The sequence below is a fragment of the Salmo trutta genome, chromosome 9, assembly GCF_901001165.1.
Source record: "Salmo trutta chromosome 9, fSalTru1.1, whole genome shotgun sequence".
In the NCBI taxonomy this organism is placed as follows: Eukaryota; Metazoa; Chordata; class Actinopteri; order Salmoniformes; family Salmonidae; genus Salmo; species Salmo trutta.
The window spans coordinates 18,453,180-18,480,664 of NC_042965.1; the positions used below are offsets into that span (position 1 = coordinate 18,453,180).

Here is a 27,485-nt window from a genome sequence, read left to right on the forward strand (position 1 = left end):
AGGGGCTATAAGCTACCCGCATCTAGTTCAGTAACCCATAGCAAAATTGAATTACAATCATAAACCCAGATTTTCTTCAGTAGCCTATGCTTATTGAAATGACAAGTCGATTTCACAAATAGGTCATTTATAAGGGTTTATTGTCTTTTGGGGCGGCAGGTAGCCTAGTGGTTAGAGTGTTGGGCCAATAACCAAAATGTTGCTGGATCGAATCCCCGAGCTTCTTAGATATACAATCTTTCATTCTCCCCTTGAAAAAGGCAATTAATCCCCGGTAGGCCGTCATTGTAAATAAGAATTTGTTCTTAACTGACTTGCCTAGTTAACTAAAGGTTAAATAAAAGTGTAATTAACATCTGGCACATAGTAGTATCAATGGCGCTGTCCATGCTAAAACAGGTTTTTGGGCACTATAGTCCTCTATGGGTACGCTACAGCGGTGTTGCGGATGGGATGGCAGGGGGAGCCAGGTTTCTTCAATCCGAGTGATGCGAAAAGGCATTTGCTATGCAATGCTAGGGGGAAGGCTTCCACGAGTCCGGAATCTCGTTGTCTATGCAGTCATTTGACCCGGGGTGGTGAGGAGAAGCCTGAGTCGAGAGAAGTTAGATAGGCATGAGAGTACAATTATTTTATTTATTATACATTTACCCTCTCGTGTTTCGGGCAGTAAAATCATAGTAAAGGAATATTTGAGCCGGTGAGTAAATGGATTTATGAAAAACGACGAACGGATCTTCTATCGATTCTAAAATCTCTTAGAACTGGAGTAGGGGAGATTTGTGACAAAAGTACAACTAGACTTAATCATATTTTATTGTAGCCGATGTAGGCCTATGCTAAATGTTTTCCTCTTTCTACGTAGCTACTGACATTTTGAGTTCTGTGATCTGGGATTGGGGCACGCTTTTCTCAGGAGCGATTTTTCTTTTGATGCCTTGCGCATTTTCTTTTATTTTGGGCAAGTAGGGTAAAGGCAAATATCTTCTAAAAGTTTCCTCTTAATACTGGAGCGTCTTTACGGGCTAAAGTTAACGACGTTGGATATTCAAGCTTTTGTAAAGTTTTAACATCAATCTCGCACTCTTGAGTACGACATTTTTCTACGCTGGCTGTTTCGTCGACCCTCAAGAAGGTAGGTTTTTCCAAGGTGGGAATTGGGATCATTACTTAAGGCTACATGTTCGGCACAGAGCGTGCTGTTAGAATAACTTTTAGGGAGGTATCTAGCATGATTTAGATCAGTATCAGGTATCCACATTTTGACAGATACACACAGGTCTCAGCAAGGACATTTTGTTTGTGTTTTTATAGTCTGTAGTAGCACTAGTCCCCCCTCCTATATGGAGTCTTCAGAGGGCATGTGTTTCTAGTTTGGAAACAAACCCTGACACTAATGACGTGACTAGAGCTTTTCTTTTCCCCTTTTTCACAGATTTTAGAATTGTGTTTTCCCTCCTGTGAAGTCGGTTGACAATTTATTAACATTTGGTGCTAGTTTTGTATTTTAATTTGTTTTTCATGTGTTTAATTGGTTGGGAAGAGTGGGGGGCAATTAAGTTGCCATCTGTGGACGCTCAGTCACCACTGCTAACACTTGGAATTTTGGGAGAGATAACATTAAAGTTGTCAGTATTTGTTGGAATTTATTGTGACTTTCGATTGATCTCTTCAATTAGCCCACGCATAAGCTTACATTAGGATTCAAATTACCCTAGGTCAGTGTGACATGCAAAATGTAAATACATTTAGCGTAGGGTTGTGCATCGGTTTGCATATTAAACCAAGAAGTGTTAGGGCATGGTGGCTATGCAATGTATTTTAATCTGTTTTCTTTGTTTGATTTGATCATTGTTTGTCATTCCCAAGCTTTACCAGAGATATTCTATAGGCTTTTCCTCCCTCATTTGTGTTACTGACAAATTACAAATACAAGTCGGTGCTTGTTTTGACATAAAACACTTTTGCGCAAGAATTTGCTTGAGTGCATCATCAAAATAGCCAATCATCCGAAATGAATATCTGAAGAACAGTTTTAGTTTCCTTAGCATGGTTCATTTACACCAGCGAGATTGGAGGTAGGTGCCCTTACCTTTAAAAAATGAGAGGGTGTCGTACTTTAAAGGTAGATGGGTCACCTTTTGCTTTAGAAGAGATACGACTAAGGGGGTCACCACGCCCCTGCTCTCTCTATTTATAGCACATCACTTATTTTCTCTGCAACATTTCCAGTGGAGTCATGAAGTCATCACCCATCCTAACATCCCCAATCTTTTCAAGAGGGAAGAATCCTGATTTACACCAGCCAAATCACTACGCCATCATAGTCCATCTCCCTCAGATTCAGCGTCTTTGGATAGTTTTTAGGGAAAGATGCTTCAGTACTCCAGAGGTGTTCTGTTAAACAAAAACAAGAAAACTATAAACGGGTTTTCGAGAATGAGCTCAGTCAAAAATGACATGCAGTAGCAAGAATGCACATGTTGAATGTACACAACAAAAGTGTTTAGTGCGAAGCAAACATTTACATTTAGCATACGCTCTTATCCAGAGCCACTTACAAACATGCTCTCAAAAGCATATTGATTGAATTAGGCGTTCTTGCTGTACAAAAACACTACTTACAGGTTAACATAACATATACAATGCGAACAGGTGACTGTGCTGTTTGCCGATTAATCCTTACTTGTGACTCTTCTTGAAAACAACTGACTGAGATCTACCATCTCTTGCTATGTGAATTAAGGTAAAGGATAATGTCCATGACACTCCCTCTGGGTATCATCCCTGTAGCCTATGTGTTGCAAGGAACATTTCTCCCATCACTTTCTGTAGTACACACCTCAGTGAAACTCACTACATGAAATCATCTGTCCGTCCCTAAAGCCCGCTTTGCCAATATTAGTGTTGCTGATGCTGCCTGTCTTTGGAAGCAGGTTAAGCATGGATAGTGTCAATGCACCCTAAAATGTTACTTCCAAGTTGGTTTGAAATGAGAGAGAGAGAGGATGGTTGAGCTAAGAGGCATTCCCTTAAGGAGTTGACCAGGAAAACAGTTGTTCTGTTGAGCTGTAGGAAAGGAAGTTAAGAGTTTTCCTGCCCTCTAATTTACTGGGTTGCTGGGTTGGCACATCATTATTGTTGCTTGCTGTTGATGTGGAAAGTTGTGGCATTAAATAACTTACCAAGATGTTCTCGAATGTAGATTATGTATAATTTACACTGAGTTTGCAAAACGTTAAGAACACTGACTAGGTGAATCCAGGTGAAAGCTATGATCCTTTATTGATGTCACTTGTTAAATCCACTTCAATCAGTGTGGATGAAGGGGAGGAGACGGGTTAAAGAAGGATTTTTAAGCCCGGAGACAATTGAGACATGGATTATGTATGTGTGCCGCTCAGAGGGTGAATGGGCAAGACAAAATATTTACGTGCCTTTTGAATGGGGTATGGTAGTGTTTCTAATGTTTGGTTTACTCCGTGTATATGAAAAAATAGACTGAAGTTGCACATCTTTTGAAATGGTGATCAGCTACAATACAATAATGAGTGTGCATAATAACTAAAAATAGTTATACACTTGGGAGAATTCAAAGGACCAAAAAATCTGACTGCTGCCGTCATGTGAAAGCATCATAACTGGGTGGAATTGCCAAATTGAAGTCCTCAAAATTGAACTGACAACACCATGGTTGTAGGCATGAAAACCAACCACAACGAGTCAGCCTATAGGGAGAAGGTAAGTGAACTGGCATTGTGGTGCCAGGACAACAACCTCTCCCTCAACATCAGCAAAACAAAGGAGTTGATTGTTGACTACAGGAAGCAGAGGAGGGAATACGCCCTGGTCCATATCAACGGGACTGCAGTTGAGAAAGTCCACATCACCGAGGATTTGACATGGACCAACAACAGCACCACTCTTGTCGGGAGGGCGCAACAGTGCCTTTGCTTCCTAAAGTGGCTGAAGAAATTTGGCATCACAGCCTGGTCCTCTTCAAATACTACTACTGCACCATCGAGAGTGTCCTGACCAGTTGCATCACAGCCTGGTACGGGTATTGCTCCATCCACGACCGCAAGGCTCTCCAACAGGTGGTGAAGAAGGTTCAGTACATCACTGTGGTCGTGTTCCCACCCATCCAGGACATCTACACAAAATGGTGCCTGAGGAAGCCCAATAGCATCATCAAGGACCCCACACACCCCAGCCACAAGCTGTTCACTCCCTTACTGTCGGGTTGAACCGAGCACCTGCGCTAACTCCCTGCACCTTAGCACACTCACACACCTATACCTACAGTGCCTTCAGGATGTATTCACACCCCTTGACTTTTTCCACATTTTGTTGTGTTACAGCCTGCATTTTAAATGGGTTCAATTTAGATTTTGTGTCACTGGCCTACACACAATACCCCATAATATCAAAATGGAAATATGATTTTACAAATTAATACAAAATGAAAAGCTGAAATTTCTTGAGTCAATAAATATTCAACCCCTTTGTTATGGCAAGCCTAAATAAGTTCAGGAGTAAAAATGAGCTTAAGTCCCAATAAGTTGCATGGACTCACTATGTATGCAATAGTGTTTAACATTACTTTTTTTATCACTACCACCTCTTTGTACATTTATCTGTAAGCCCCTCAGTCGAGCAGTGAATTTCGAACACAGATTCAACCACAAAGACCAGGGAGGTTTTCCTTGCAAAGAAGAGCACCTATTGGTAGATAGGAAAAACAAACAGAAAATGCAGACATTGAATATCCCTTTGAGCAAGGTGAAGTTATTAATTACACTTTGGATGGTGTATCAATACACCCAGTCACTACAAAGATACAGGCGTCCTTCCTAAGTCAGTTGACAGAGAGGAAGGACACCGCTCAAGGATTTCTCCATGAGGCCAATGGTGACTTTAAAACAGTTCCAGAGTTTAATAGATGTAATAAGAGAATTGAGGATGGATCTACAACATTGTAGTTACTCCACAATACTAACCTAAATGACAGAGTGAAAAAAGGAAGCCTGTAAGGAATACAAATATTCCAACACATGCATCCTGTTTGCATTAAGGCACTAAAGTAAAACTGCAATATAAAGGGGCAAATAATGCTTTGTATTCAGGACAAAGAAAATTTATGTTTGGAAATCCAAATTCAGCAACACATCACTACCACATTTATATTTTCAAGCATGGTGGTGGCTGCATCATGTTATGGGTATACTTTAGCCAGCAACACATCCCACACATCCCCCTACATCCCACTGATGGCTTCCCTCTGAAGCTAAGCAGGGTTGGTCCCTGGATGGGAGACCAGATGCTGCTGGAAGTGGTGTTGGAGTGCCATTAGGAGGCACACTTTCCTCTAGTCTAAAAAATAAATAATTATCCCAATTCCCCAGGGCAGTGATTGGAGGCATTGCTCTATGTAAGGTGTGTTCTTTTGGATGGGATGTTAAACGGGTCTCCTGACTATCTGTGGTAACTAAAGATCGCGTGGCACTTATTGTAAGAGTAGGGTTGTTAACCCCTGTGTCCTGGCTAAATTCCCAATCTGGCCCTCATACCATCATGGCCACCTAATCATCCCCAGCTTCCATTTGGCTTATTCATCCCCCCTTCTCTCCCCTGTAAGTATTCCCCAGGTCGTTGCTGTAAATGAGAATGTGTTCTCATTCAACTTACCTGGTAAAATAAGAGTATAAAAGTAATCGACAAGGACTAGGGAGGGATTTGGGATGAAACATAATAGAGCTAAGCACAGGGAGGAAAACTTGGTTCAGTCTGCTTTCCAACAGACACTGGGAGACAAATTCACCTTTCAGCAGGACAATAACCTAAAACACATGGTCAAATCTACACTGGAGTTACTTACCAATGAGTACATTGAATGTTCCCGAGTGGCCTAGTTTTGACTTAAATCGATTTGAAAATCTATGGAAAGACTTGAAATTGTCTGTCTAGCAGTGATCGACAACCAACTTGACAGAGCTTAAAGAATGTTCTAAAGAATAATGTGCAACTATTGTACAATCCAGGTGTGGAAAGCTCTTAGAAATTTACCCAGAAAGACTCAGCTGTAAGCGCTGCCAAGGTGATTCTAACATGTATTGACTCAGGGGTTTGAATACTTATGTAAATGGAATATTTCTGTATTAAATTGTCAATAAATGCGTAAAGGTTTCTAACATGTTTTCATTTTGTCATTATGGGGTGTTGTGTGTAGATGGGTGAGAAAATATATTTCATCAATTTTGAATTCAGGCTGTAACAAGATAATGTGGAATAAGTCAAGGAGTATGCATACTTTCTGAAGGCACTCATACATGCTACACACACATTACAATGCATTATTGCAACCACATGAAAGGTATTCCTCTCCTCCCTTGCAACTTTGGTGTCCACCTACAGTCCCATTTCCTGGTCGATCAAGGAAGTGGTTAATAGAAATTGGCGCATTATTTCACAGCGACCCCAGTTTTGGTAAAGCATTTCAATCCGTCCTGAGGTTTTTCCTATAAAAGACCCTCAAATTTAAGGAATTGCTTAAGGTCAGATTTGCCCCCCCAAAAAAAGCATAGCATTTCATGTCTATCATTCTAGGTGGCAATTTCCCTTGTCACAACTACGTTCACTGTTATGCCATGATCAGAGGGAGCTCTCTTATCCATTCCATTCGGGTGACAGGACAAAGGTTTGAGGTTGAATAACCTGTAACATGAAATATGTTGTATATCTCTTTAAGTGTTCCTCTAACTGAATGACGCAGAAGGGAATAGCAGTCTTTTTACGGGCTCCTGACCAATTGTGCTATTTTGTGGTTTTTTTTTCCGCTGATCTTACCTTTTTATGTACTTAAAAAGTTCCCGCCATCGTTTCCTATGACTGTAAAGAGCTTCTGGACATAAACAGTGATCACTATCCTCGATTTGGAGGAAGATTTCTACTTCATTGAGTCGGAAGCGAAGAACAAACTGCTCATCCAGGACCAGGCCCAAATCCCTGACACTCAAAAAAAGAAAAGGCGTTATAGAGTCCGGAGTGCGGGATACCTGACGAGACTACGTTGGCAAGTGGATAAACCGCCTCTAGCCTCCGTTCCATTGACGAGCGTGCAGTCACTGGAGAATAAACTAGACGAGCGCCGTTTGAGACTATCCTATCAACGTGATCTGAAGAACTGTAATATCCGGTGTTTTTCAGAGTCATGGCTGAACATAGAAAACATACACAGCTGTTTTTATATACATCGGCAGGACAGAACGGCAGATTCAGGTAAGGTTGGGGGGGTGTCTCTTTATTAACAGCTGGTGCTCAATCTCTAATATTAATGACGTTTCGAGTTTCTCCTCCAATCAGGAGAATACCTCTTGATAAGCTGTAGACAATACTATTTACTTAGTGGTCTATTTACCACCATAAACTGATGCTGGCACTAAGACCGCCCTCAACAAGCTGTATAGGGCCATAAGCAAACAAGAAAATGCTCATCCAGAGGTGGCGCTCCTAGTGGCCGGTAATTTTAATGTAGGAAAACCGGTTTACCTAATTTCTACCAGCATGTCACCTGTGCAACTAGAGGCGAAAAACTGTAGATCACAACTCCACGCATAGAGATGCATACGAATCTCTCCTTCGCACTCCATTTGATAAATCTGACCATAACTCTATCCTCCTAATTCCTGCTTAAAAACTCGAACCGGAAGTTTGTCTCTGTGCCCAAGAATGCCAAGGTAACATGTCTAAATGACTATCACCCCATAGAGCTCACATCTGTAGCCATGAAATGCTTTCAAAGGCTGATCATGGCTCACATCAACACCATCATCCCAGATACCCTGGACCCACTCCAATTTGCATATCGCCCCAACAGATCCAGAGATGACGCAATCTCTATTGTACTCCGCACTGTCCTTTCCCACCTGGACAAAAGGAACACCTACTTGAGAATGCTGTTCATTGACTAGAGCTAAGTGTTCAACATCGTAGTGCCCTCCAAGCTCATCACTAAGCTAAGGATCCTGGGATTAAACACCTCCCTCTGCAACTGAATCCAAGACTTCTTTACAGCCCATCCCCAGGTGCTAAGGGTAGTTAACAACACATCCGCCATGCTAACCCTCAACACGGGGGCCTCTCAGATGGGCATGCTTAGTCCCCTCTTGTACTCCCTGTTCACCCACGACTACGTGGCCGTGCATGACTCCAATACCATCATTAAGTTTGCCGACGACACAACAGTGGTCGGCCTGATCACTGATGACGATGAGACGGCCTACAGGAAGGAGGTCAGAAACCTGGCAGGAGTCGTGCCAGGACAACAACCTCTCCCTCAATGTCAGCAAGACAAAGGAGCTGATCGTGGACGACAGAAAATGGAGGGACGAGCACGCCCCCGTTCACATCGACAGTGCTGTAGTGGAGCGGATCAAGAGCTTCAAGTTCCTCTGTCTACATCACTAAGGACCTATCATGGTCCAAACACACCAACACAGTCATGAAGAGGCCAAGACTACGCCTCTTCCCCCTCAGGAGGCTGAAAATATTTGTCTTGGGCCCTCAGATCCTCAAAGTTCTACTGCTGCACCATTGAGAGCATTTTGATTGGCTGCATCACCGTTTGGTATGGCAACTGCTTGACATCTAACTGCAAGGCACTCCCAGCCATCCAGGACCTCTTTACCAGGCGGTGTCAGAGGAAGGCCCTAAAACTGTTCAGACTCCAGCCACACAATTCATGGGCTGTTTTCTCTGCTACCGTACAGCAAGTGGTACTGGAGGGTTTAGTCTGGGGTCCAAAAGGCTCCTGAACAGCTTCTACCGCCAAGCCATTAGACTGCTGAACAGTTAATTAAATGGTTACCCGGACTATTTGCGTTGAACTCCTTTTTTGCATCGACTCTTTTTTTGAACTGGCTCTATGCACACTCTCCAGACTCTACCCACACACTCACATATACTAAACCAAAATACACACGCTCACACACACATACGCTCAAACACAAAACACACACACATGCATATTGACGCCACACATACTCTCACATACAGTACCAGTCAGAAGTTTGGACATAGCTACTCATTCCAGGGTTTTTATTTATTTTTTACTATATGTGAAAATAAGACATATGGAATCATGTAGTAACCAAAAAAGTGTTAAACAAATCAAAATATATTTTAAAAGTAGCCACCCTCTGCCTTAATGACAGATTTGCACACTCTTGGCATTCTCTCAACCAGCTTCACGAGGTAGTCACCTGAAATGCATTTCAATGAACAGGAATGCCTTGTTTAAAGTTAATTTGTGGAATTTCTTTCCTTAATGCGTTTGAGCCAATCATTTTTGTTGTGACAAGGTAGGGGTGGTATACAGAAGATAATATAGATTTGGTATTTTACCAAATAGGGATAAGGCAAGAACAGCTCAAATAAGCAAAGAGAAATGACAGTCCATCATTACTTTTAAAACATGAAGGTCAGTCAATATGGAAAACTTTGAGTGCACCCGCAAAAACCATCAACGGCTATGATGAAACTGGCTTTCATGAGGACCGCCACAGGAAAGGAAGACCCAGAGTTAATAAGTCCATTAGAGTTAACTGCACCCAAATAAATGCTTCACAGATTTCAAGACACATCTCAACATTAACTGTTCAGAGGAGACTGCGTGAATCAGGCCTTCATGGTTGAATTGCTGCAAAGAAACCACTACTAAAGGACACCAATAAGAAAGAGACTTGCTTGAGCCAAGAAACACAAGCAATTGACATTAGACCGGTGGAAATCTGTCATTTTTGTTCTGATGAGTCCAAATTTTTGATTTTGGTTCCAACCGCCGTGTGTTTGTGAGACGCAGATTAGATGAAAGGATGATCTCTGCATGTGTGGTTCCCACCCTGAAGCATGGTGGTGTGATGGTGTTGGGGTGCTTTGCTGGTGACACTGTCTGTGATTTATTTAGAATTCTAGGAAAATTTAACCAGCATGGCTACCACAGCATTCTGCAGCAATACACCATCCCATCTGGTTTGCGCTTAGTGGGACTATCATTTGTTTTTCAACAGGACAATGACCCAACACACCTCCAGGTTGTGTAAGACTTATTTGACCAAGAAGGAGAGTGATGGAGTGCTGCATCAGATGACCTGGCCTCCACAATCACCCGACCTCAACCCAGTTGAGATGGTTTGGGATGAGTTGGACCGCAGAGCGATTATTCTACAATTTAGAAAATAGTAAAAACGAAGAAAAACCCTTGAATCAGTAGGTGTGCCCAAACTTTGGACTGGTACTGTCCATGTCGACACACTTACACACCTTTCACATACGCTGCTGCTACTCTGTCTATCCTGATTGCGTAGTTACTTTTAGCCCTACCTACATGTACATATTACCTCAACTGCCCTGTACCCCTTCACATTGACTCAGTACCGGTACTCTTGTATATAGCATTGTTATTTTATTGTGTTACTATTTCCTTTTTTTGAATCCATTGCAATAGCTCATAAGTAAGCATTTCAATGTAAAGTTGATACCTGTTGTATTCGGTGCATGTGACAAATACATTTGATTTGATCTTCTATTTTTATTATGTGGGTAAGACAAAACGGGGACTGAAGACAAGGATTTTTGAGCATAAGAGCTCCATTTGCAACCTCGCATTTCAATAGCCATAATCTTGAACTAAGTGCCTTGCGTTATATGGGCATTGAAATGGTGAAGATGCCATGTAGGGGAGGAGATTGGGATAAATTACTTCTCCAAAGAGAGACATATTGGTTAGACCACTTGGGCAATCTTGCCCCAGCAGGTCTCAATGAGTTACGTTCCTTTTCTTGTTTTTTGTGGAAGGCTATACATTTGTAGGCCAAATATACCCTCCTATAGGCTTTAACATCATAATGTACTGTGTGTATATGTGTGTGTGTGTGTGTGTGTGTGTGTGTGTGTGTGTGTGTGTTTCCCCCACAACTCCCTCTGCTGGGATCTCTTGATTGGGGTAATACTGACATTGTGAATCTATAATTATGCCCCCCTGTGTGTGGCCTGTATTGTTGTCGTAACATTGCCTCCTATGCATGCTGAAGACGGGCTCATACCCAAAACATTTGTGCGGCAATACAAATATGTTTAGTTAAGTTTATTCCCCGGAGTGCTCTCCTATTGCTTTTTTGTTGTTCATGTACATACGACTAATAAAACTTAAACTTGAACCCCTGTGGAGAGAAGCTTGGTGAATCTGCTGTACACTGGCGCTGGGAGTGGAGAAATTACTGGGGTTGGACTACAGAATCAAACGGAGAGCTAAGGAATTTCATGCATGGATGGATGGATACAGTGAACAGTAATTACGGGGCCATGCTTGGGCTTATACCCTGTCTCTGCATGTTTGGGTGGGAAGGAAAATAAATGCACCATCACTTTTCATTGTCAATGTGAAGGCAGAGCATTCTGATTTCTTAATAACTTTAATAACTTTAACATTTCTGTGTCTCTCTGTAAAAGTGTTGTTTTTGCAGAACTCACCACTCGGGTGTAAACTTCATTGCTCATCTCTGTCTCAGCTAGTGTGGCTCAGTGTGGATTCAGTGTGATCGTAAATTCAGTGGAGGCTATGTGACACGAGGAGCAGCTATGGTTTGGGAGAAAATGTTTTTGTTTACTTGGATGAATGTCTGCTTACGTTCAGTGTGATTGTATTGAAGCAGCCTTAGGGTCCCATTTCAAGGACCCATAAACAATGTTCGTGTCAACTGTTAGAGGCTACGTCTTTTGTAACATCCGTGAGACGAGGAGGATATTTTTCCACGAGTCAAGCTTTGCTGCAGACTCACAATGCATAATATGTCAATGACTGTTATTCTCCTTAGTTATAGGAAATGCTGAGAATAAATTTAATTTCATGTCTTGTTCCTATTTTGTGTGCTTTTCTCAAAATGTCCTATCAGGTCCCAGAAAAGACTAGCAGACCACAACCTAGGCCTGAACACTTTGTCCATGTCAATTATCCCTTTTATGTGAACTTAAAAATAACCGTAACGTAATATTCAGAAAAACTCTCACCATTAGTGTGTGTTTTATGCAGTATGTTTTTAGCATAGGCCTACAGTAAAAACACAGGTTGCACTTGACAAACTTGGAAGTGGGCCGTTGCATCATATTTCACTCCCCGAAGACCCCATTTGTTCCTTCATCATGAAACGTTGTCTAAATGGTTGTGTAGTGGTCGCGCTCGGGGACCGTGGTTGGCTGTGTGGACTTCTGTCTGGCAGCTGAAGTGGATACTTGGAGCCTGACCAGGCACTGACTCACTGCTTACGGGCCTGTGATGACCAAGCTCCTTTATCCCCCGGGACCCTCTGATACAACTCAGCTGCCGGAACACTGGGCCATTCTTGGAAAGTGAAATTGAATTTCTTTAGATGACAGTACAAGGAACATGTTTAAGTGGAGAACACTTATGAAGACCATCAGAATTGACTGAACATTATTCCTCTGTCGAGTCATGGGGATGACCTGACCTCCACTGGATGTTTCCCATAGATTATTTTCTGATTGCTTGGATCTGTAGAATCTGGATCACACCAACCTGCTTTTACATAAGTGAACTATGTAGACTGTTACCACATGCCCTGACACATCCTATATCTCCTCACGTTTATTGCTGATTCATTCTAGAGATTATTCATATTTCCATATGTCTTTTAATGCTTAATACTTTGGACAAACTGTAAGTTAATTGTGTATAGCCTACTTCATGAATGTTTTAATGCAACAATTAGGCTAGTTCTCAGAAGCCTGCACCCTACAACAAGCATTTGTTTCACACCACTTGACAGGCATGAGAACAAATGGGGGTTGGGGCCAAAACCAACTGTTAGGTGATAGATCTGTAAGTGTGGAAACTATGTCTTGGCTGCCTCTCTACAGGGGTATCACATAACAACCCTGAGTTTTGGGGTCCTTTAACAAATTCCTAAAGGGGGATTATGGGAATTAGGGGCAAGTGTTAATCTCCCTGGCCAGATGCTGCAGGGTGATGGGGCGAGCAGATGTGCATGTGAGGGTCACCCACAGCAGCGTGCCTATTTACAACACGTCCTCAGCTTCATTATGCCATCGACAGCCATGGGGGAGCAATACTCTCAATGCTCTTGGGATTCCCCATCCCCCCTGTCCGTGACATGAGCTCTGCCTGCCCAGTTATCTATCGCCTTTCATGAATCCCTATAGGAATTCACCTTTTGTTTCCTCTCTTCATCCTTCTTAATTGTATCGTCCTTGTTGTATCTTGGCAAGAAGATGACTAACACTCATTGTAGCCTTTTCTTTTTTAGAAGACGCTTATTTAAAGTTACTGTTTGTGAAGAAAGGTGTTTTAGATACTGTTGCATGTAAATACTTTTTGTTACAATGTGAGTTAAAGTAACCCTTTTCCTCTGTGTAATTAGAGACTAGCTGTATTACATTTACATTTTAGTCATTTAGCAGACGCTCTTATCCAGAGCGACTTACAGTAGTGAATGCATACATTTCATTTCATGCATTTGTTTTGTACTGGCCCCCCGTGGGAATCGAACCCACAACCCTGGCGTTGCAAACACCATGCTCTACCAACTGAGCCACAGGGAAGCCACAGGGAAGGCCCTGTATGAGTTTGACAGTGAAACATTTGAATCTCCCCTCCCAGGGTTTGTATGTAGTAATACTATTACGTACAGGCCATGAAAATGTATCATGCCTCTTGTTTCTTTTGTTCTTAGTTCTTTAGAACTACGTAATACAATTTCACTTGTTTGTTTTGTAATACCTGAACAATCTGATGCATGCTTTGTTTGTATTTTCTTATCACACTGGGAGTATCTGCATTTGCAAAAATTGCAAACCACCAAGCTCATTTGAAATTCAAAATCATACTGTCCAAAAATAGATTTTTTTTAATCAAATCAAACTTTATTTGTCACATACAACACATACAATGCCGAATACAACAGGTGTATTATACCTTACCATGAAATGCTTACTTACAAGACCTTAACCAACAATGCAGTTCAAAATAATTCTAACACAATTTTTAAATCTGCTGTACTTGTTAATTCTCAATTGTACAGTGTTAGTCTTTACATGAATAATGAGTGAGTTTGGCTTAAAATGCAATAGATCCCTTGTGAGAAATCCCTCTGAGTGTTTCAGCACAGCTCAGCATCTACTCTTCCTCCGCACGCTAACTCTCAAAGCTCTCGTTTTATGCAAGGCACTCAACAAAGGCTCATAACTTCGCATTTGTGTTTGACATGCCTCATTTGTGAGCACAGTTTCACCTGGTGGTGTTTTTGTTCCTCCAGGTTGGCACAGTGAATGGCTCAGTGCTGATTCCCCAGAGGTCCCGATGGCATTCCATTCACAGAGCAATCAACAGCTGTAGCGGCCCTCACAGGATGTTGGCGGTGCGGAGTACGCTGGTGGTTCTGGCCTTGCTTGCCCACATTTTACCATCCCAGGCCCGGCCTGCCATCCCCGATGAAGGTAAGGCTCCTGCCTGGCCTCTTTTAAAATATACACATATATGGCGCCAGTCCATCACCTAAATGTATGTCTTCTTGTGTGTCACATTTCTCTTGATCATGTTTTCTAGTCAAAATGAACCACAATATATTTTACTGGCTCTTATCCCAGACCCTTTTGAAATGGGTCATATGATGGCCTTTTTTATTATTAATTTACATCCGTAGATGGATTTAGAGATGATGTAGTTTTATTTTACAAGCACTCCATTTTACCAGTAATTCTTGAATTCCTCTGGTCTCTGTAGCTGTGCAATAATCTGGAGACTTTTCCAGTGTTTGAAGTTTTTCTCTTTGTAGTCTGTGTAGCCCCCTCCCATTTCCCTGTATTTGATGTAATGTAGTGAGCCTGACTGGATCTAACTTGACGGGGCTGCGTTTGTAACCCTGGAGACATTTCGCTGTATGCTCTCAGTATCTACTCTTTTAATATTCTTGTAAAGCTCAGATAGGTAACTTCTAAGTTGCCTTTTCATAGGCTACCTATTTGTTACACAAGCTCAGCTGGAAAAAATGGAATAGAGTCACTGAAATAGAATCCTGAAAAATGTTTATTTGGGCTGAATTCCAATACTGTAATGGCTGCCTGGACTTGTGGGTGGATAGTTTTGGGTGTTTACACTCTGGAATCGGAAGTAGAGTGCTGCAAATGGAATATAATGAAGTCCAGCATTATAATTAGAGTAATTATGAAAGAGTGTATTTTTTTGGGCAGTAAGCCTTAAAATAAAACTAGTCAGAGCTGTGTTTATCCCAACACTGAGACAGGGAGGGAGTAAATAGCTCCCATCTGTAGCCTCAGGCCCAGGCAGCTACACTACATAGCTAGAAATTCCTGCTCCTATCCTCTCCTCCTTTGTAATGAAAAGGTTTTTTTTGTCACAGAGGGAAGAGTTAACTGCCAGAGAAACTATAAATAGGCTGTACAACTTTTTTTTAACCTTTGTTTTAAGGTTGGAACCCTTGGAGCCCTTTCTAAGCCAAAGAGATGGTTTTTAAGAAAACAGTGTATTTTCTTACAGCTAGAATGAGAGAGACCGGAGGATATATGTGACCGCCCAGCTCGATTCGGTCTTAGGTAGCAAAATTTGAAATTGTGTTTTTTACATTGGATGAAAGTAGAGACTAAGAGCTAGAAAATTGTTCCTCAACTGTAGTGTATGATATACAATGTAAAAGTAATTCTGCTTTAAAAGTTGATCAACTTTTAAGAAAATGGCCCTTGAATGATTTGGTACATGTACTGTAGAGCTCTTCTTTGTCTACACTCATTCAGCATAGTTCACACCCTCTTAAGCCTTAGCCCCACCCATCTCTTTTAAGGATTCACATGCATCAGCAGCCTGGTGGTCCAAAATAGTATAACTGGTGTATTTTAACACCAACAAACCCATCCTTTAAAAAAATGTATTTAGTATATGTCAATATAGCATACCAGGCAACTAAAAGCAACTTTCTACACAATATTATTTTTTGTTTCTAGCTTGTACACCTGACAAGGATAAATCGTGCTGTCTTGGGGGGGCTGGTGTGGGGAGGTGGGGAGGGGGCCTCATGTTGACTCATGTGGGAACCCTTCGTTCCCTTCTGACATGAAGTCTGGTTGACGCAGAGCAAACTGTCTCTGGCATGTTAGTGCAGGGAGGTAAATGGCTAGCCATTTCAAATAATGACCACATCATATAGCTGACAACGTCTTAACTTTAGCTAATTTGTATTCATTATTACAGGGAAATAAACTCACAACATGATAATTATTTACAAGTTAATAGCAAGCTAATTACAGAAAATAGCTTACGGTTGTGAGTCTCGAAACAAAAGCAGGGCATTCTACTGGATCATTTTAGAACTTGGACACTTTCGTTGACCTAACGTTATATCCTAATTTGACTTTGGTGAAGGTCATGTTCTTTACATTAACGTCTCTGGTAAACACACACTATATGAAATAAAATCAAAGTTTCACATGCACAGGATACAGAAGGTGTAAACGGTACAGTGAAATGGTACCTTGCATAGTGGAGTCTTTTGTTTAGACATGTAGCTAGCTAGCTAAACAATGAACCGTAATCCCAACTCATAATGTTAATACTCTGAGATTCAATATTAGCTAGCAAGCTAACATTAGGCTATATAACTAGCAATGCAAATGGCTCTGAGATATGAATAATAGTACTACACAGATCATACAATTAATGTTAGCTAACGAGCCAGCCAGCCAGCTAAGTGGAGGAACAATGCACTTCAACTTAAACGTTTAAAATCTAAGGCATATATTATATCGCTATTTCTGACTTTCGTGTCACAACTCCCTGGTTGAAAATGATTTGTTATGAATTTGTGTGCTGGATGCTGTCCTCAGATAATCGCATGGTTTGCTTTCGCCGTAAAGCCTTTTTGAAATCTGACACCATGGCTGGATTAACAACAAGTTAACCTCTCTAGGGCAGGTGGCACCAAATCGTCCCACCTACGTAACAGCCAGTTGAATCCTGTGGCGCGATTTTCAAATACCTTAGAAATGCTATTACTTCAATTTCTCAAACATATGACTATTTTACAGCTATTTAAAGACAAGACTCTCGTTAATCTAACCACACTGTCCGATTTCAAAAAGGCTTTACAACGAAAGCAAAACATTAGATTATGTCAGCAGAGTACCCAGCCAGAAATAATCAGACACCCATTTTTCAAGCTAGCATATAATGTCACAAAAACCCAGAAGACAGCTAAATGCACCACTAACCTTTGATGATCTTCATCAGATGACACACCTAGGACATTGTTATACAATACATACATGTTTTGTTCAATCAAGTTCATATTTATATCAAAAAACAGCTTTTTACATTAGCATGTGACGTTCAGAACTAGCATACCCCCTGCAAACTTCCGGCGAATTTACTAACAATTTACTAAATTACTCACGATAAACGTTCACAAAAAGCATAACAATTATTTTAAGAATTATAGATACAGAACTCCTCTATGCACTCGATATGTCCGATTTTAAAATAGCTTTTCGGTGAAAGCACATTTTGCAATATTCTAAGTAGATAGCCCGGCATCACAGGGCTAGCTATTTAGACACCCAGCAAGTTTAGCCTTCACCAAACTCCGATTTACTATTAGAAAAGTTTGATTACCTTTCCTGTTCTTCGTCAGAATGCACTCCCAGGACTTCTACTTCAATAACAAATGTTGGTTTGGTCCAAAATAATCCATAGTTATGTTCCAACAGCGGCGTTTTGTTCGTGCGTTCAAGACACTATCCGAATGGTAAATAAGGGTCATGCGCACGGCGCATTTCGTGACAAAAGATTTCTAAATATTTCATTACGTACTTCGAAGCATGTCAACCGCTGTTTAAAATCCATTTTTATGCCATTTTTCTCGTAAAAAAGCGATAATATTCCGACCGGGAATCTGCAATTTGGTAAACAGACGAAAGAAAATATATCACTGGGTCGACTCGGGCACGCGCCTAATTCCTTTGTCCTCTGATCGGCCACTTGGCAAAGGCGATAATGTGTTTCAGCCAGAGGCTGCCTCGATATCGTTCAGCTTTTTCCCGGGCTCTGAGAGCCTATGGGAGCCGTAGGAAGTGTCACGTTACAGCTAAGATCCTGACTCTTCAATAAACAGAGACAAGAAGAACGACCACTTGTCAGACAGGCCACTTCCTGCATGAAATCTTCTCAGGTTTTTGCCTGCCATATGAGTTCTGTTATACTCACAGACACCATTCAAACAGTTTTAGAAACTTTAGGGTGTTTTCTATCCAAAGCCAATAATTATATGCATATTCTAGTTACTGGGCAGGAGTAGTAACCAGATTAAATCGGGTACGTTTTTTATCCGGCCGTGTAAATACTGCCCCCTAGCCCTAACAGGTTAAGCTATATTTTGATGTATTGGACTTGCAATTTCATGAAAGTCTTAATATTTATAGTAATTTAATTTGAATTATGCGCTGTGCAATTTCACCAGATGTTGGCCAGGTGGGACGCTAATGTCCCACCTATCCCAAAGAAGTTTTAACAACAAATTCTTATTTACAATGATGGCCTACCCCGGCCAAACCCTCCCCTAACCCGGACGATGCTGGGCCAATTGTGCGCCGCCCTATGGGACTCCCGATCACGGCCAGTTATGATACAGCCTGGGATCAAACCAGGGTCTGTTATAACGCCTCTAGCACTTAGATGCAGTGCCTTAGACCGCTGCGCCACTCGGGAGCCATTACAATGTAATCCAGAGATGGGTGTTTTATACAACAACCTTCTGTGTGTTCTCTTTTCGACTCCGCCCGCATATCAAATTCCAGAATTTTCTCCACCTCCTTAGCTATCCTACTCTGCTTCCACCAGGCATTCCACTGATTTCAAAACTGTCCTCCAGAAAGTGTAGAGCAACACTTTTGCAGTTATTTGTGATGTCTTTCAAAAAAGCTACGTTAGAAAGGATTACCAACACATACTGAGCAGCCCTTCAGTTACAGACTGAAGCATTCTACATGGAGGACCAATCGCAACTCCTCTCTCGGCATGTCCAGCCCATCCATTATCTCAGCCATTCATTGCTAGTCTTTTTCCGTGGCTAAACCAACTCGGCTCGTCATTTAACAATATCGTATTCATATTTACAGATGGCATACAAGTTGATTATTAAGTTCACACGTTCCAGAAGGCATTTCTGCCAAAAAACGCATTTTGACAAAAAAAAAGTTAAGTTCACACGAGAGGCATTTGAATGTAAAGTAGTGACGCATGACATACGCCTAGTTTTCTGAAACAAGTCACATATTGCCAGTGGGGTAGGGAGCATGATGCATTGTCTTTCTCCAAACAGTTTTCATACCCAAATGGTCAGGTACTGTCTAGGGCCCCCTCTGCATTTCCTCCAGTCCTTTCCCTGTGCTCTCCCACTGGGGGACTGATCGCTTCAGCTGTCCACAAACCATCACGGTAGAAGCATTTGGTCACGTTCTTTTTGCACATGAGTGGGAAACAAAATAGCTTATGTGGAAATTGTCATGTTTTTAGGCCTCAGGACAGGAGGACAGCACAGTCAAAAGATTCCACTGGGAAACAATATATAATTCTAGGGAGGGCCTTTTAAATACAATCCTTCTCACAGACAAACAAGCCACAAACAAATACTCAAGCCTCCACATGTTTATAACACTCAAGATAGTGAGTGCGCTAAGATAACTTACTTTAAAATACAAAGAGAAATACTATTTTGCCTGTGCTTAGCTCTATTCCGTTTACCCCCCCCCCAATAAAAACCATAACATTATGCAGCCACCACCATGCTTGAAAATATGAAGAGTGGTACTCAGTGATGTGTTCTGTTGGATTTGCCCCAAATACACTACATGGCCAAACGTATATGGACACCCCTTCAAATTAGTGAATTTAGCTATTTCAGCCAAACACGTTGCTGACTTGTACATAAAATCGAGCACACGGCCATGCAATCTCCATAGACAAACATTAAGCAGTAGAATGTCCTGTACTGACGAGCTCAGTGACTTTCAATATGGCACCGTCATAGGATGCCACCTTTCCAACAAGTCAGTTCGTCAAACCTCTGCTCTGCTAGAGCTGCCCCGGTCAACTGTAAGTTATGTTATTGTGAAGTGGAAATGTCTAGGAGCAACAACACCTCAGCTGTGAAGTGGTAGGCTACACAAGCTCACAGAACAGCACCGCTAAGTGCTTAAACGCGTAGCGCGTAAAAATCGTCTGTCCTTGATTGCAACACTCACGACCGAGTTCCAAACTGCCTCTGGAAGCAACGTCAGCACAAGAACTGTTCGTCAGGAGCTTCATGAAATGGGTTTCCATGACCGAGCAGCCGCACACAAGCCTAAGATCAACATGCACAATGCCAAGAGTTGGCTGGAGTGGTGTAAAGCTCGCCGCCGTTGGACTCTGAAGCAGTAGAAACGCGTTCTCTGGAGTGATGAATCACGTTTCACCATCTGGCAGTCCGACTGACGGATCTGGGATTGGCAGATGCCAGGAGAATGCTACCTGCCCAAATGCATAGTGCAAATTGTAAAGTTTGGTCTGGGGCTTTTTTTCATGGTTTTAGGCTATGCCCCTAATTTTCAGTGAAGGGAAAATGTAATGCTACAGCAAGTCCCTGCAGCAATGTTCCAACATCTAGTGGAAAGCCTTCCCAGAAGAGTGGAGGCTGTTATAGCAGCAAAGGGCGGACCAACTCCATATTAATGCCCATGATTTTTGAATGAGATGTTTGACGAGCATGTGTCCACATACTTTTGGCCATTTATTGTGTGACGCTTTGTATTCATAAAGTTAATTTCCCATTTTTTGCAGTTTTACTTAAGTGACTTATTGCAAACAGGATGCATGTTTTTGGAATATTTTTATTCTGTGCAGGCTTCCTTGTTTTCACTCTGTCATTTAGGTTAGTATTGTAGAGTAACTACAATGTTGTTGATCCATCCTCAGTTTTCTCCTATCACAGCCATTAAACTCTAACTGTTTTAAAGTCACCATTGGCCTCATGGTGAAATCCCTGAGCGGTTTTCTTCCTCTCCGGCAACTAGGTTAGGAAGGGCGCCTATATATCTTTTAGCGACTGGGTGTATTGATACACCATTTTGTTGTTTTTACACATCTACAAATAGGTGCCCTTCTTCGCGAGACATGTCTTTGTGGTTGAATCTGTTTGAAATTCACTGCTCGACTGAGGTACCTTACAATCATCTGTATGTGTGGGGTACAGAGATGAGGTAGTCATTCAAAATTATGTTAAACACTATTTATTGCACATAGTGAGTCCATGTAACTTATTATGCGACTCGATAAGCACATTTTTACTTCTGAACTTATTTATGCTTGCTATTTAAACGGGGTTGAATAATTATTGACTCAAGACATTCCAGCTTTTCATTTTTTATTAATTTGTAAAGAAGTCTAAACATAATTCCACTTAGACATTATGGGGTATTGTGTGTAGGCCAGTGACACAAAACCTCAATTAGCTCCTTTTTAAATTCAGGCTGTAACACAACAAAATGTGGAAAAAGTAAAGGGGTGTGAATACTTTCTGAAGGCACTGTATACAGAGAGAGAGGTTAAAGGCACTGTATACAGAGAGCGGGGTTAAAGGCACTGTATACAGAGAGAGAGGTTAAAGGCACTGTATACAGAGAGAGAGAGGTTAAAGGCACTGTATACAGAGAGAGAGAGGTTAAAGGCACTGTATACAGAGAGAGAGGTTAAAGGCACTGTATACAGAGAGAGAGGTTAAAGGCACTGTATACAGAGAGAGAGGTTAAAGGCACTGTATACAGAGAGAGAGGTTAAAGGCACTGTATACAGAGAGAGAGGTTAAAGGCACTGTATACAGAGAACGGGGTTAAAGGCACTGTATACAGAGAGAGAGGTTAAAGGCACTGTATACAGAGGGCGGGGTTAAAGGCACTGTATACAGAGGGCGGGGTTAAAGGCACTGTATACAGAGAGCGGGGTTAAAGGCACTGTATACAGAGAGCGGGGTTAAAGGCACTGTATACAGAGAGCGGGGTTAAAGGCACTGTATACAGAGAGAGAGAGGTTAAAGGCACTGTATACAGAGAGTGGGGTTAAAGGCACTGTATACAGAGAGCGGGGTTAAAGGCACTGTATACAGAGAGCGGGGTTAAAGGCACTGTATACAGAGAGCAGGGTTAAAGGCACTGTATACAGAGAGCGGGGTAAAAGGCACTGTATACAGAGAGCGGGGTTAAAGGCACTGTATACAGAGAGAGAGAGGTTAAAGGCACTGTATACAGAGAGAGAGAGGTTAAAGGCACTGTATACAGAGGGCGGAGTTAAAGGCACTGTATACAGAGAGAGAGGTTAAAGGCACTGTATACAGAGAGAGAGGTTAAAGGCACTGTATACAGAGAGAGAGGTTAAAGGCACTGTATACAGAGAGAGAGGTTAAAGGCACTGTATACAGAGAGAGAGGTTAAAGGCACTGTATACAGAGAGAGAGGTTAAAGGCACTGTATACAGAGAGCGGGGTTAAAGGCACTGTATACAGAGAGAGAGGTTAAAGGCACTGTATACAGAGGGCGGGGTTAAAGGCACTGTATACAGAGAGCGGGGTTAAAGGCACTGTATACAGAGAGCGGGGTTAAAGGCACTGTATACAGAGAGCGGGGTTAAAGGCACTGTATACAGAGAGCGGGGTTAAAGGCACTGTATACAGAGAGCGGGGTTAAAGGCACTGTATACAGAGAGCGGAGTTAAAGGCACTGTATACAGAGAGCGGGGTTAAAGGCACTGTATACAGAGAGCGGGGTTAAAGGCACTGTATACAGAGAGCGGAGTTAAAGGCACTGTATACAGAGAGCGGGGTTAAAGGCACTGTATACAGAGAGCGGAGTTAAAGGCACTGTATACAGAGAGCGGGGTTAAAGGCACTGTATACAGAGAGCGGGGTTAAAGGCACTGTATACAGAGAGCGGGGTTAAAGGCACTGTATACAGAGAGCGGGGTTAAAGGCACTGTATACAGAGAGCGGGGTTAAAGGCACTGTATACAGAGAGCGGGGTTAAAGGCACTGTATACAGAGAGCGGAGTTAAAGGCACTGTATACAGAGAGCGGAGTTAAAGGCACTGTATACAGAGAGCGGGGTTAAAGGCACTGTATACAGAGAGCGGGGTTAAAGGCACTGTATACAGAGAGCGGGGTTAAAGGCACTGTATACAGAGAGCGGGGTTAAAGGCACTGTATACAGAGAGCGGGGTTAAAGGCACTGTATACAGAGAGCGGGGTTAAAGGCACTGTATACAGAGAGCGGGGTTAAAGGCACTGTATACAGAGAGCGGGGTTAAAGGCACTGTATACAGAGAGCGGGGTTAAAGGCATTGTATACAGAGAGAGAGGTTAAAGGCACTGTATACAGAGAGCGGGGTTAAAGGCACTGTATACAGAGAGAGAGGTTAAAGGCACTGTATACAGAGAGAGAGGTTAAAGGCACTGTATACAGAGAGAGAGGTTAAAGGCACTGTATACAGAGAGAGAGGTTAAAGGCACTGTATACAGAGAGCGGGGTTAAAGGCACCATACCTGCTGAACATCAGGGATATTATGGTGCTAATGAAGTAGACATGAGGGGTCCAGATGGAAATGTTGGCCATTGAAAAACTTTAAGCAAAGGTTATCCCATTAATGTAAACTTTTGGGTTTGCTAATAGACCCTGTGTTGCTCTCACTTCCTGCTATTCCTGTCTGCTGTCACGATCAACTCTTCACTCACTCTGTGTCGGGGTCAAATCAGTGGGGGTAGACTGGCCACAGAGAGAGCGAGGTCTTTCTTCTCACGCCATCTCCCTGCTTTAACTGGTCTCTGTGCTGCACTCAACCATCACTCCGGCAGGAAATCCCAACAGTCATTCACATGGCATATTGCTTCCTATCTGGAAGCCAGCACAGGTTCTATAGACTGCTGCCTATATGTTCCGTTTTTGGATTCAGTTCTGCGCTCATAAACTCATGAACTTTTTGTTGTTGTTGTTCAAACCCTGTCTTGCATGCTTACTTCTCGGTCAAAATACCTTTCATGATTTTGTGTAATTAAGTTGATTTTCAGGAATGTCAATCAATTTTTCCAAATAGTTGGAAGAAAGCATGCAAGCAGGAATATTCCAGCTGGGGTGCTTTCTGAAAATATGGTCTCTAATCCAATCATTGAAGCAGAAGGATTAACTGAGTCACAATTTCCTAATGGGCTAGCTGTCTGTTCACCTTTTATATTTTGAGTTACACACATGATGATGGAATGACTGTTTGTGAAAATACTGTGACTCACAGTATTAATTAAGATGACACTTTCTTTCTAAATACACAAACTAGACAGGCCTCAACTGGACATTGACTCAATCTCCTTACAGCATGTGCGCTTCCCACTTGATTCTCCCATTTGGAAGAAAGAAAAAAATCTGGTTATTATGTATGCAAGGTATGTCTGCTCCTCAATAGTGATGACAATGTTGTACTTTGTTGCTGTTCCCAGCGGTAATTATAAAACTGGATTGACTTTGCTCCACAACAGTGACGAGTACATTTTGTACATCTTTCATGGGATATTTATGGGGCGTCTGCAGCTAGATTAATAACTAATGTTGACATAGCCTTATCAGGTTTAGGACGAGGAGGAAAAAGACAAGCACGATCATGGCCCCACACAGAGCATGGTGGAGCCCTTAACGTTTTAGCCCAAGTCTCAATTGGATAGTTCTGGGCTTCCCGTCCCCCCCCTTCCCTTTGGTTTTGTTTTTGAGGAGAAAGTTGATCCTACCCCCTGGCCCCTTTTCCTGCTGGGATTAAAGGCCTGTCAGACATATGTGATCCAGGAAATACCTTTACTAGGCCCAACTGAGGGTCACCATGGCAACTGGCACTAGAACTTGCCACTGCAGGCCCTAACTCGCTCTCTCTCTCTCCCTCATTCTCTTGTGCACATGCTCTTTCTCTCTCCCCCTTTATTGTTGAGAGGCCTTTGTTGAGATGGAGGGAGGGATTACTGTGATCAGGTTTGCTAACGTTGTCCTGAGGGTATGGTATATGGGCGTGCTCCCTGTGTTGGAGGAAGAGCCTAGTATATGTTACATGTAGCAGTGTGCTGTATGTTCAGTCTTCACTTCATTATGAACGCACCAAGAATCTGTCTTCTTTGGACCCAGGAAGAAAGTAGATTCAACAACACTAACTTTTCTTTACATCAATCTGTAGGTTATCTGTTCATAACTAAGCGATCTTTAGATTATGTCTAGAAGCATTTGGGATTCCATGTTCTTGGAATCATAATTGTTGGAATGTATGGATTTTAATCCATCAAGGATATAGGAGGATCTAGGTACGTGAGATGTACAGATAGTTGTGACAGAGGAGCAATGAGAATGGCAAAGGATGCAGAACATGTATTTGGGCCACAGTGTTTGTGACAGACATTACCATCTGGAAATGGCAAAGATGGCTTTTTCACTGCCCAGTCCGCAGCCTACAGCTAAGATTCAGATCACATTGTCCTTTAATGCTTTTCCAGTGTCTTTTCAACAAATGTCCCCATAAAGAGCAAGACTCCCAGGCAAGTTTAGCTTGTGAAGCTGTGTGCTTTTGTAACCAGACAGACAACACCGTTGTGATGGACAATGTGTCAACATAATTGGGTTACCCCCTCCCCCTGGTCGACTATGTAGTCATAGAGAACAGGGGCTCAGGTGTCTAGCTCTGTGTCGCCGTCCCCCTCCCCATTCCTCAAATCTAATTCCACCTTCCTCTCCCGAGGAGCTCCTTGCCAGCCTCACAATTTGGCCCTTGACTAATTCAGGGTGCGATTGAATTTAAGGGAGAGGATAGGCAAGGATTGGGTGAAGAAGGTAAGAGGCTGTAGCTCGATTTTCAGCTCTGCAAACGCAAACAAGAGCCTAGATTCAATAAGCTGCCTGTGAATGTGGACGATGGTTCTTTCAGGGACATCGAGGAAAGAGCTGCTCCCTGGTCTTTGTCATTCCTTTCTCATGTAGCTGGGCACAACATTTAGACAGATGGTTGCATCACAGTATATGAGCTTTTTGGACATTTACCGAATGTCAGACATGTTGCAAATTTTACGTTGAGTTATATGCACTTTTGAGTTATGCACTTTTTTCTTCAATACATTTCCTCAAGACTGGTTGTTGTGGATACTATATGCTGTCTCCTGCTGTATACTGTTACATACATGTTGATAAGCATTTCCCAGTATCATATGAACAATTGAGTCTGTCTGTGGTTTTACTATTTGCCCAGTGAAGCTATTGTGTTAGTTGGACCTTGCTTGCATTTTTGATGTATACTATTGTACTGGAAGGTACTCAAATAAATCACATTTTATTTGTCACATGCTTCGTAGGTGTAGGACAACAATCAGTGTAGACAAACAGTGAAATGCTTACTTACTGGTCCTTTTCCAACAATGTAGGGTTAAAGATAAGATAAAAAATAGAAATAGTGGCATGAGGAATAAATACATACTGAATAACGAGTAAGAATAACATGGCTATATACAGGAACTAGAAAATAACATGGCTATGTACAGGGAGTAGAACATAACATGGCTATGTACAGGAACTAGAAAATAACATGGCTATATACAGGGAGTAGAAAATAACATGGCTATATACAGGGAGTAGAAAATAACATGGCTATATACAGGGAGTAGAACATAACATGGCTATGTACAGGGAGTAGAAAATAACATGGCTATATACAGGGAGTAGAAAATAACATGGCTATATACAGGGAGTAGAACATAACATGGCTATGTACAGGGAGTAGAAAATAACATGGCTATATACAGGGAGTAGAACATAACATGGCTATATACAGGGAGTAGAACATAACATGGCTATATACAGGGAGTAGAACATAACATGGCTATGTACAGGGAGTAGAACATAACATGGCTATGTACAGGGAGTAGAACATAACATGGCTATATACAGGGAGTAGAACATAACATGGCTATATACAGCGAGTAGAACATAACATGGCTATGCACAGGGAGTAGAACATAACATGGCTATGCACAGGGAGTAGAACATAACATGGCTATGCACAGGGAGTAGAACATAACATGGCTATATACAGGGAGTAGAACATAACATGGCTATGTACAGGGAGTAGAACATAACAATGTGGCTATGCACAGGGAGTAGAACATAACAACGTGGCTATGCACAGGGGTAGAACATAACAACGTGGCTATGCACAGGGGGTAGAAAATAACAACGTGGCTATGCACAGGGAGTAGAACATAACAACGTGGCTATGTACAGGGAGTAGAAAATAACAACGTGGCTATGCACAGGGAGTAGAACATAACAACGTGACTATGCACAGGGA

General features: G+C 42.1%; 1 protein-coding gene across 7 annotated transcripts in view; it reads left to right on the forward strand.

The window, feature by feature from the left end:
- Nucleotides 1–461: 461 nt before the first annotated feature.
- fgfr1a (fibroblast growth factor receptor 1a) overlaps nt 462–27,485 on the forward strand; it is a 52,365-nt gene continuing 25,341 nt past the window's right edge. For 2 of the 7 annotated variants that reach the window (XM_029762815.1, XM_029762818.1), the window contains exons 1-2: nt 465–1,135; nt 14,349–14,529. In XM_029762815.1, coding sequence (XP_029618675.1) covers nt 14,442–14,529 — 88 coding nt within the window. In that variant the 5' untranslated portion in view covers nt 465–1,135; nt 14,349–14,441. Of the gene's footprint in view, nt 1,136–14,348; nt 14,530–27,485 lie in introns of all 7 variants that reach the window. The other 5 variants (XM_029762820.1, XM_029762819.1, XM_029762821.1 and 2 more) reach the window with 5 other exon arrangements.